Genomic DNA, 12,420 nt, shown 5'->3' on the forward strand with positions numbered 1-12,420 from the left:
AGGACAGCGGGATCGATTCTAAAGAAATTTCTAAAAATATTCTGTTCTTGCTGTTTGAGAAGGGCCGTGGTACACCTAATTGTGGCTTTGTTGAAGTTTCTGATGCAATACCGAAATTAAAGGCTCGGAAGAACCTTTAGTACTATATTCGAAACTAACACTAACAAGATTCACTGACTTTTTGACAGTTGAAACCGAGCCTTTTCCACCCCACCCATCCCTAAGCGAGGCAACCTGTGACATCAATTCTAATATGTTCAAGCATCTGCGCCACAATCTAATATGAGGGCCTGGCCCTTCCCAGCCTGCGGAATGACTGCAATGGGTTCGTCAATTGCTTGAGCGATAACGCATAGATATAGATATGCGTGGTATAATTATAATTGGGGAACAAATTCGGTAAAGAAATCCGGCGCAAAAAAAAGAATATCAAAAATAGAAGAAGAAGAAGAACGGGATAACAAAAACAAGAGGACATGTCCCCATCCCAATCGTGTCCATCATATCGACAAGAGGAGATAATCAGATGACCCAAAAAGGTTTCGGATTCTGATACACGGGTATGTTCCAGTAGTTTGGAATGAGGCGATCTGCTGTTCCTTCGATATCTTATAACCGGCCACGGGCTAGCTAAGCTAGCTTGTTCACATGAATTACGGAGCTGGAGGCTATGCTCAAGAGTTGGGATCTGGGCTCCGATACACAAGCTTGACGGGTAGAAAGTTTAATAAGTAACTACAACTATTAATAAAGCCATCCGCGGATACAATGCAGCGAAATCCGTTGGGGTGAACAGGGCTCCCCTTCATGATTAGTGTATTATTCAGCAGATGCAATGTGCTAGCCGTAGGCTTATATCGCGAGGCGCATATGCAGTCTACTAACTTTATATCTTACGTCGGTGCACATGGTCCCTTTACCAATTTCAATTGCCTTCTAACTATCCATGTCTACTTAGTTGTCAACCCTCAAACTAGTCATAGCAGGGCAAACATGTAAAGCATGAAAAAAGCTTGGAAAAAAGATAGATTTAGTGCGTTTATGAAACAAACTTCACGCAGATGCGATAATATTGCGATTATCAGATCACTTTCCCGTCCAGCGAGCAAATTCGACGGACTATCTGAAAATGGTCTGTAAGAGTGTTGTTATTATTCGGCTGGGGCTAATGTGGTCGTGAGAGGAGGGTGCTGATCATGAGGCGCTAACTTAATAAGGCGGGAAGCGGGTGCGTTGGTGGTAGAAAGTGAATATTATAACAGTTGTATATACTGAAAGGGGATTCTGTATACTAGTAGTATGAGTATATGACAAAGTGGGACAGGTAAACGACTATAAGCCAACGTTAACGCCCGAAATATATCTTGACGAACGTGAGTGAGGGAATGAGACGAAGTTAAGAAAAAAAAGTGGGGACATCTTTAAAGGCAAGTATGAAGTCAGTCGGAAGGGAGAAGACTCGCTAGAAGTAATGAGCAGTTTGAAAAATAAAATAAATAGATTAAGAAAGAAAGAAAAAGTCCATAAACAACCGGTAACTATGCATATTGTTGTAAAACTCCACCCAGAGATATCAGCAAACAGATTTAAACCAAAGGGAAAGTGTAAAACGTGACAAGGGACGCGTGGAGGTTAAGAAAAAGTGAGTAATGCTTTTGAGGCAGGACCATTCTATTGTATCGAGAGGTCCAAGAGGAAAGTAGAGGAAACCTGACGAATCATAACAGCGGACCGCTAGAGACAAAGATGATACTAAATCCTGTAGGAGTACATCTTAGCCACCCCGGAACCCGCAAGAGTAGCTGAAATAGAGAAGAGAAGCAGAGCATCATGACAAAGTAGTGCGTAGAATATACATTATGGTACAAGGTATCATACATCCTTGTGGCGTGTTTATCGGGTTTCGGCGAGTAAAGCAGCTTCGAAACTAGCAAAGTCAAAGTCAAGGTCGGGGCCAGGTTGCTAGACTGATTCTGGTCCTTGACCAACTGGCTGCTGTGTGGGTGGAATGCCGGTCGACTGACGCTCAGTACTAATTGCCTGTAGCCTAGCTTCCATCCCGGAGTTCTTCTCTTCTAGGTCGCGGATTCGTTTTTCGAGCTTCTCAATATATGACCATATCCCTTGATCCCCAGAGCTAAAGATGTTGGATTGTCCACCAGCAAGGGCGTCCGGTGGAGCGAGATGGGTCCCAGAAAATGATCCAGGGCGTGACAAGCTACCTGGGAGGCCTGCATTGTGTGAACGAGGAGACGTCTGGCTTGGCTGAGGTAAACTGTAGCCAGGTCCAACCGTGCTCTGACGACGGCTATTGTCTATCGATTGTTGCTGATGGAAGGGAGTGGATGAGAACGATGGCGATCTAATAGGTCCCAAGGACGTCGAATCGTGTGGTGGTACTGGAAACCCCGGATTGCTAGGAGAGAGTGCTCTTGGGGAATCAGTCAAGTCACCTTGTTGGAGGATTGAAGGCGCGTTCGGTTGAGAAGTATTGATGCTTGGCGGTGCTGGAGCACTGAATGCGGAAGGCATATTAGGGTTGATAGGAGGGTATGAGTGGTTTGAAGCAGAGCGAGGTGGCAACGGAGCTGGCTGTAGGTTCTGCGCCTGTCGTGCCTGCTGCCGTGCTCTTGAATAGCTATGCCGCGACCTCGCATTTGGTAAACTCATCGCCTTCCTGCTAGTGGGCGATTCCGGGTAGTCATGCATTGCCTCATCATCCCCAGTGTGTTCAATACCTTCCATGCCATCTGTGCCATCGTATCCACCTTCACCAAGACCAGTCATGCTGCTTCTTCTACCAGCACACCCTCCTTCACCACGATTATGTCGAGCAAGGGCATCGGCACGAGCAAATCGCCTGCCACAGCTATCACAGACGTGTGGTCGTTCACCGGTATGTAGCTTCTGATGTCGTTTCAAATCATGCAGCCGACGGAATCTAGACTGACAGGTGATACACTGGAAAGGTTTCTCATGAGAGTGGGTGAGAAGGTGGGATTTCAAATTGTGATGTCGTGTGAAGGTTTGGTGACAATTTGGACATTCATGTTTCCCTCGAGACCCGCTGGCAGAAGAGATGCTAGCCCTTGGATCCGAAGATATGCTCGCTCTTGGATCCGGGTAGGACGCAGATTGTCGATGATCCCGAGGATCCACAGGAGAGAAAGGTGTTGTGGGAGTTGCACTACCAACATAGCTTTGTCCCAAGGTCTCCGAGATGCTACCAAGCCGGGGCCTTGTTGGTGAAGTATCGCTCCCGAGTCCAGCTGTAGCAGTCAAGCCGCTCTCAGCAGATCCTGACGTTGCACTATGAGGCGAGACTAGAGCATCAATGGCACTGGCGGGAGCGCTCGGACCACCAGACGATAGGCGACCGATGGCTCCGGTTTCTATCGGTGCGAGCTTAGGGCCAGGAGCTGGAGGGGCGGCACTGGTCGGGCCATCAGTGGGCTTACTAGTGCTGACACCCTGTGAGGTTAGGATCGCAGCTGGATTCTGACTTGTCCCGTCGTCGAGGACGTCAGGATTGGATCTTGGGTTTGGGCTCATGGAGCGTCGAGTAGCGGCCAGCAGGCCGTCTGCGAACCCTTTTGGGAGGAAGGAAGGGTGTAGCGGAGGAAGAACGGAAGGCGATGGAGACCTTCGAGGCGATGCCGGATTTATGGCTTCTATGGCTAGTGTCCCCGATCTTTCAGGCGGCGTGCCGTTGGTGGTTATACTCGGAACTGACGATATCTGGACGGGTTCGGGCGCCATAACACAGGAAGACGGCCGATGTCGACTGTCCTAAGCAGATGATGTGGAGACAGAGGTAGGATAGATACTCGGTGGTATCGCAGTGTCTTGGGGGAGGGTTGCTCTGGTGAACTGTGGCGGTGAAGAAGAACAGGAAAACGCGTGGTGATGGGGTGGACTACTCTGTCGCGAGTCGGCGAAGTGGCGGAAGATATTGTTGATGTGGCTTGACTGCGACAGTTTGTTGTTTGGGTCCGTCGATCCCGTCAGACCGTGTTGTTGATGGAAGATCGAGAGGTTGATATTAGGTGAGAACAGAAGGAACAGAAAGCTTGCTTGCTTTTGTTCTTGGTCTCGCTCTCGCTCTCGCTTTCACTCAGCCTGCCTGTCACAGCCGCAATTTTTTTAAAAAAAAATTTGTTCTTGTTTTGTTTTACTATGGTATTTGTTAATATGTTATGTTGTTGGTGCCCCGGCTGTCTGTCAGAGTTCGGGAAGTGGGTGGAAATGGAAGGAAGTCGCAACTGGAAATTGCAACGATCAAGTCAGAGGCTCTGGTGATTACGTTGGAGCTCTGTGGGAGGCAAGGACTGGTTAGCAAGCAGCCAAAAAGAGATTGGTACTGAGTTACGCCGGCTGGAGTGAACGAGTGGAGTTGGTGGAAATGCCGCAGACAAACGAACAGCTTGCATGAACAGCGCTCCAGGCGAGGAGGTCCGACAGCACGAAAGGCGGGTTGGTACAGGGCGTTCATGCAACAAAGGTCTATGCAACGGAAGGGATAACGAGGGACGGAGGCTCAAATATCATGATATCATCAGCCTAGCGGCGACAGTGTCCTTGCGGAGGGAGAGAAAAGAAAGGATGCGGTGATTGTGATTGTGATTGGGACTGGACCAAGTAGGAATGAAAGGATGGCATTTGTGTGGCCGGGCTGGGCTGGGCTGACGAAGAGAGGAGAGAAAGAGAGAGGGAAGGGGACATAGAAAAGAGGAAGGCGGTCGACATACACCAGCAACTACGCCATTACACTAGTAAAACTCGTGGTAGTGGTGTAATAGTAGTGGTGTAGGAGTTGGGTGCAATATGTATGAGAGCATGAGCATGAGCATGCGCTTAGGACCACTCTTTCTTCTGCTTCTCTTCTGTATAACTTTTTTTTTTTTCAAACCCGCGCCAGAGGCAAGCAAGGGAAGACAGACAGACAGAAAGACGAATAAGAAAAACAATGCGCCTGCAAGCAAACCACCTGTGTCGCCACCCTTCCTTAACGAACTAGGGAAGAGAGGCTGCGTGCTTGCAATAAGCAGCTGTGGGTATTGCTTAAATCAATCCATCGCGGGACTAGCGAGACAATCCACTTCACAGCTTGGATTTATTGGCCAAGGCTGAATAGGATAGAAAATGGAAGGAAGCATCTATCGCCGTCTTCTCCTTATGCACCAAGGGGCCTTTGCAGGTATGGTGCGAGGTACAGTGGACAAGCGTGGCTGGTGAGGGAAAATCACGATGACAAGCCCAATAACAACAGAAGAGGGAGCAGGTAGGAGAGAAAGAAAGAAAGAAAGAACGGAAACAGAGAAAGAGGGAGGGAGCAGACTCGTACCAAAGCAAGGCGCCAATGCGCAACATTCCAGTTTCCATGTCACCAATATGAGTACTCTGTGCTGGAGAAGGGAGTGAAGATATAAATTTCGTCGATACAGCACAATCGCAGAATATTATTGATCGTATGAGAAGAGGAAGAAGAAGAAGAAGAAGAAGCGTCAAAGGGCGTTGCGTAATGCGTATCTGGAGGGAGAGCCGAGAACCAAAATATGGGAAACCTAAATATGCAACAAAGCTTCTAAGAAGCCCAACTCGAATTTGCCGATAAAAAAAAGACGGTCACTTGGACAGTTGATGCTTCTCGAATTGTTCCTCCTTGTATCCCGCCGTCAGCTTAGTCGGTTTCCGGTAGTAGTATAGTCGGGTTTTCCTAGGACTGATTGTGTCTGGCCGAATGACTGTCGCGATGATTGTGGAAAGATCTTTCGTCGGAGAATATCAATTCTTTTTTTTTTTTTAAAGTTTTCTGGAACGGACGTTTCACTATGCCCGGCGCAATCAAGCAATGACGAAACCGTGTGAGGTCAGTAACTCGAAACCAATGTGCCTGTTGGACCGAATTGTTCTTGACAAAATCCCAAGAATGTATGTGGGAAGTGAAAGGACGAAATTGGGGATTTAGGAAAGATGATATGAAATTAGTTATAAGGAAAAGAAAAAAAGGAAATATGACGAGCCAAAGAAAAGGTGCGGTGCACCGCCTGGTGTTTATTCCCAGGACTTGCTTGTATACCTACTGGCCATACAACCGTGGTGTGGTGGTGGTGGTAGTGGTGGCAGAAAGTATGGCGGCGGCGGCTGCTACAAATAAAAAAAGACCAGCAGAAATGATAACTTGTGGGCAACCGCTTCTTTCCCTTGCTCTGTCCAAACCTCTTTCTCTTCTGGGGGCAAAGAACTTTAATTCTTTGTATTTCTCGAGGTGGGCTTGAGCAGCCTTTTCATCTGCTTGCCCATCCGTTGAGAATCCCTCCAGGGTTCTAATATGCACGGGTGCAGGCAAGTTGCTCGAAGAGGACGCAGAGCCAAAAAGAGAAGATGAGGGACGGCGAAAGATGCAGGACTGGTCAAAATACTGACTAGTGCAAGGAAAGGGCCAGGTGGTGGAGATAACCGGAAGGAAAGAACAAGGTGGAAGAAGAAGAAATTAATTAAACGAAAAGCCCACGAGGGGTACACCAACGATGAAAATAAGAAAATAATCCAGAGCAAACCAGCCTCAAGTCACTGCGTGTACAAGTAATGTGTATACCTGGTTTGTGAGGACATACCATACATACAACATACATTTATGTCGGTCGTATGTCGAGTGATATCGGACGTCGACCTGAACACGAGATGGTTGCAAAGGGAAAGCGAGATCGAGGGGAAGTCAGAGTTTGGGGCGCTTTTTTTTCCCTTGAAAGACACCAGGCACACAAAGCAGATGTAAGTATGGATGTACTGAGATGTCCTGGTGTCGTGTAAGGTGGTGCACACTCCGCTGTGACATGCGATCTCTCGTCGAGGCAAGGGTGATGAGGCGTATTAAGACAACAAGCAGGAAGACGATGAAAAGATGCGCCCTTGATTCTGAAATGTGCAGAGGAGGGAAAAAGTGCGCTGACACGACTTACCAATCTGAATCCGTCACCAAAGTATATGGCTAGACCGCGCCGTCGTTCTCTCGAAATGCCCTTCGACTGTTACGATAGAGAATGTTGACAAGAAGGAGTGAAAAAAAATATAAAATGCGGGAAACAAGCCAGCCAGAGGGGAAAATATGATGGCGTAGTGAGCCAGCCCCGGTCAGTTTGTTGTGGTTGCTAGCCTCTGGTGCGTGGCCGTGGTTGGTGGTTGGTGCATGCGCCGAATGATGACGGCCGGCCAGCCCAGTCCAGCCCAGCCAGCAAGAGAAGGCGAGGTGTACCACAATTGCCAGGGGAAAAAGAAACGGGGAAACGGGTTTGGAGATGACGAGATTGTAAGAGGCGCTCTGAGGCACTTGACCTGTTCTGATAAAGCCTGCTGTGGCTATTTAGTTCACGAAACTTCCCAATTCAATTCAATCCGGTTCGAACTATAATATATACTTTATGAATAAGTGCTTTAAATTGTGGGGGTAATTATTAATATTATTGTACTTGAATTAATATGATACTCTAGTTACAGATATCAAATCGGATCTGTAGGCACTTAGTATGTACTTACTTTACTTATGTACGTCTGTAGTACTGTTCAGTCACATTAATGCTAATTTACGGCACCTACCCGCTCTGTCTATAGTATCATGATGTATATATTTATACATGTATGTGGGTGTCTGTACTTGCGGTGCAGCGATATTGATACTAATAGCAGGCTATGGTAAGCTAGAATGAATTAACAGTTGTCCAAATTGCAAACCCGTAAATTTACAGACATGCAATAGTGTCTGGCCCCGAGACTGATATGCAATGCAATGCCGCTGGTTGGAAAACTTTTGCCATTTTGGTTGGCGTTTTAAATTTCATGTGGCTGTTGCATGCTCACGAGCCTCACCAATTCAATTCACTTTACAATATCCATAAAATGTTTGAAACAAAGGATATGTTGGCTCTTCTGAAATGTGAGCTATTAAGATATCTTTATTACTTAATTCTACGTGATACAATGGTAATTTAGCACCCATGATAGAAAAGACCAGGCAGCCTACCGTCAATATTTGAACAGAACAATGCGGCACGCCGGCAGCGCATACCACAAAGGGCTGCGAACTTAGGCTCGGTCAGAGCCAGAGACACACCTGAGTCTCCTCACCCAGGATGTTTCGAAGGCGGCCAAGTTCTCGGCTCATATCGAGCGTCTAGAGGAGAACACCGGCTTGAAGGAGTGCATTCCACTTACTGGATCGGCGTAGCGTGATATAAAGTTAAATGCGCTTATCTTGGATTTATATTCTGCACCTAAAAGTATGGTATAGGAATATCCGACAAGAAAGTGCTTTTTGTGCACAAGCTTCCGATATGATAAAATATTCGAGTGAACCATAGGCGGTTCCAGAGCTCCAGCGCTCCCCACGTCGAAACTAAAACCCAAGTCGTAGCTTTTTAAGATCTAGGTCGACTACGTGCACAGAGCTTCGGACTATAAGATCACCGCCTTTTGCCCTCGAATCAGAAGAAATGCACGAAATTAAGTGGATAGGATCTGCGACAATATGCATATATGATAAAAGAAGGTGTCGGTGGGGATATGTGGTTTGTTTGCTGACTTGCTTGCGCTATGCAAGTAGTTAGGTCGACTCTCGTTTGATACCCAAGCCAGGCACCAAGCTCAAGATCCAAGATGTAATTTTGAAATCGGGATTCTTCGTGTCTGAGCTTCTGGTTGTTTGTCTTGTGCTTTGTGGTGATATTCTCCGCCGCGTTAAGGTATTGAAGCGCAAATTCGGGCCTTAAGCCTTAGCTTAGTACCCGTTTTGGACATATAAGATGCCACTGGACCGACTGCTTGTTCGACCTCACGCGATTCAAATGTACGGTTCATCATGATGTCTTTCCAAAGACCCATTATATAACGGATCGGCTGCCTAGACCGAACCATCGTTGATTCAATCCGAATTAGTTGTGATCATTCAAAACCGGTTCGTCACACCTGCACCTACACACCCACTTTTTGCAAGACACGGGTGCGTGTGAATCTCTGCGGGAAGAAAGGAAGGGAGAGGGGAAAAAAAGAAGAGGGAAGAGGGGAAACCCCATCCGGATATCCTGCTAACCGTCTCTGGTCAGCTCGTCCTTGAATCATATCCCTTCGATCGAAAGGCGCTCCGTAGTCGACCTACCTCCTGCTCTCCTGGCCAATCTTTAGCTGAATGGAACCTTAGATATATTCGGATCATCTCACCCAAGAAAGGTAGCACTGACAGCGGAGTGGCTGCAGGACGGTCTACAACGTTGTTTGTCCGCTTAAAGGCTTATCCGACGCAACCTCCCGCAGAAAAGCCTACGAGGCGAATTTGAAGGGTCAAGACGATCTATCCGGAGCAATCCGTGTTCATTTCAGATGGTTGAACAACCACAAGCACAACGGCTGCCTGATGGCACCGCCGCAAACCCCAACAATTCAGTCAGCTGATCTGCTTGGACCGGTACCGCGGTCATGCAACAGTAGCGGCAGCAGCAGGAATTACGATCAAGGAATCCCCAAATTTGATAGAGAGATCATCATCGATATGACCATCTAGACCATGGTGCATCAGATTTAAAGCTGCTTCCACCGACATCGGTTGCATTGGTTACCTAACCATGCTCATGCGCTATTATGCTGGTGCGGCGGTGATGTGGCAGCCCGTACACAACCAGACTTCCCCAATTAGCCACTGTGCCGTTATGGCCCCAGCGGTTAATCCCTCCCAGACCTCTATCTGCAAAAACGTGTTCCATAATTCCATCTATTATGATCCCTAGAGCCTTGGTTTGGCAAGAAGTAAAATTGCAACCACAGTCCGAAGAAAAGGGCGGGGGCTTGACATGCGGGGATAATCCTGCTTCATCCATCACAACATGACAATGGCCACACGATGACACGACCATGGGACAAGCGCCTTTCATGGGATTCACGAGCTTGATTAACGCCATTGATGCAATGCCGTAATTTACCAGAGAGCGAATTTCGTAAGTTATTGACAGGGAATAACCCCGGCCTCCATTAACTAAGCTCTTTATAATTATAACACCTTGGGGTATTCGGACTGCCTCATAATATTGCATATCTCGAGGCTGAACTGCGTATTTCATAGATGCCGCATTCTTTTACCTTCTCCTCGGCACCCAGGACTTTGCTAACAAACTATTGGGAATGCTTGATGCAAGGCATGCAGATCTGACAATTCGAACCCATCGTACGAACGGCATATGATCATCAGTAGGTGTGATTCGCTTCTGCAAGAAGGTCTGGCTTCCTTGGTTTTTTTTCTCCGCTTTGTTCGATCTCGCAATAGCTCGATAGGCGACATGTTTTTACAGATACAAGTACATAAGTACTTGCTTACTAGGTACAGACATACCTTCGAAGAGCAGAAAGGCCAGGTTTCAACAGGTTCTTGTTTTCGGCATCCGGCTCATCTTCGGCCAATGCAGAAGACTTTGTGACAAGGATTCGAGATGATTTGTACAGACCCCCCTCGAGCCAATAGGCTATGTCCTTGCAGACTTCAAAAAAACCATCACGGGATCCCCACCGTGCGGGACTTTAACTTGGCTCCATAAGCCTTCCCCTTTTCTACCATGAACTGGCTGAAATGGAAAGCGACAGCCATTGTGGGGCGCAACCCTTCTTCTTTGAGGAACCCGGTCGCACCGCCAGTTCCACAGTGCAATACATCATAAATTCTCACCGGCAAAACTTGTCGCCCAAATCGCAGCGTTTTATTGGTGGCTGGCACTTAACAGGTCCGCTACTAATAAACTTTAGATTAGCCCGTATATCGGTTCTCGAAATTATTCTCCTAAACATGCATGGTATTGATTTTTAGGCATTCGTTTACCCACGTTTATTAGAGTGAGGTATCCCGCTAGTTCTTTCTGGTACTTGGTGGGTAATTAACCAACATAACCTTCATTCCCTACCACGATCATGGTTTAAGCAGGAAATTGGCCTCCATAGTACAACGGTCGTTATTATACTTCGGCGCTCTAGGGAAATGAAACTCATCTCTGGTACGGCATCTAGCCATCGGGAAACGTTTTGCTAAGTACCATGTATAATACTTAGTCAGTAGTATTATGTAGAAGTTCGAATGTTCTATACCCACTTTTTGAACCTCTATATTGTATTGTCTAATTACATTTACGTTTCACACCAAATTGGACTTTGCAAATCTCGACCTTGATATCGGAAGGCTGTTGCCTACAACAGAAGCCACCAAATAATATGATTTGTCGCAGTTGCTAGCCATGGCGAGCCACCATTTTGCGCGTGGCTTTCATTTTGCTTTCAGAACTAGCCAAAGGAGCTAGGGGTGTCTTTGCATTTTGCTACTGCGACTACGCATGCCCAGATGTAAGCTCGCAGCCCCCATTTTCACGAGACGCATATCTTAGTCTTGATTCTAACATGGCCAAGTCGAAAGAGGTATGTAATATCCGATTCTGCCGTTATCCCTCCTTTTTGGCGGACATTTTGTGCATTCGTTCCTGCAACAAAGCGCTTCTTTTACCAACACAAGTCTGTGAGTTCGTTGTTACTAATTTATTACTACTCTCTACCAGACCAGAATGAGGCGTCAGAGTCTCTTCTGCATTAGGGGAATTTAGCAGCGGTTCAACCCGCAGAGGGCTTTCGAAGCTCACCATTGGTGGTCTCAATCACGAGGCCAATAACGGCCAACCAACGGGAAACTGTCGGACCTGTCACGATAGCAAGCGAGAAAAGAAAAACACTTGAAAGCAAGGAGACTATCATCTTTCACCGTGCATGCCGTGCTTGCATAAAAGAGGGGTACAGTAGCTTATCATGGTAGAAAAACCGCTGGCTGAGTGGCTTGCATGAGAGAGAAAAAAACCTTTTTCTCCTTGACGGCGGGGCCCACTAGAAAGCCTGCTTTTCATGGTGCGAACATGATCGATATCTTCCAACAAGAATACACTGATTACGTTAACGATAGCCCTCCCACGACCAGCTACTAATACATAGTGGGATTGTGTAAGTCCGTTCGTGGATGTAACATCCGCGGAATGCTTTGGCGCTGAGACATTCGGCTGATATTGGTATAAGTGTGATTTGCCTTCTTCGATATACTCTGATGAAGAAGTCAGGAATGTGGCGTTCACAATAGCTTCACTGCCACGCATGGCGCAACCGGCCGAGTCTTCATGAAACAGAATGTTGTGGCACATGATGATAGATGATTTATGCACATAGATATTATGTTAATGTATTGAGATACCATATAGCAAATTATGAACTAAGCAGGATATAAACTCGGAAAGCATGGCCGTTTTCAGCGGGGTATCGATTGGGCCAATTGATATCCGGTTAAAACGAGAAATAACTCGATGACTCTGGCAAAACGCACGCCACAGCTGTACAGCTAGCTTGTACATGCCATTC

The 12,420-nt window shown here is 46.9% G+C and overlaps 1 protein-coding gene across 1 annotated transcript; it reads right to left on the reverse strand.

The window, feature by feature from the left end:
- Positions 1–1,962: 1,962 nt before the first annotated feature.
- On the reverse strand, positions 1,963–3,759 carry AOL_s00215g455 (uncharacterized protein; the record flags this gene model as incomplete). Its single annotated transcript, XM_011129657.1, has 1 exon — positions 1,963–3,759. One exon carries the CDS (start codon positions 3,757–3,759, stop codon positions 1,963–1,965), a length of 1,797 nt encoding a protein of 598 aa, XP_011127959.1.
- Between the last annotated feature and the right edge of the window lie 8,661 nt (positions 3,760–12,420).

Source organism: Orbilia oligospora (genome assembly GCF_000225545.1).
Source record: "Orbilia oligospora ATCC 24927 unplaced genomic scaffold scaffold00215, whole genome shotgun sequence".
Taxonomy (NCBI): Eukaryota; Fungi; Ascomycota; class Orbiliomycetes; order Orbiliales; family Orbiliaceae; genus Orbilia; species Orbilia oligospora.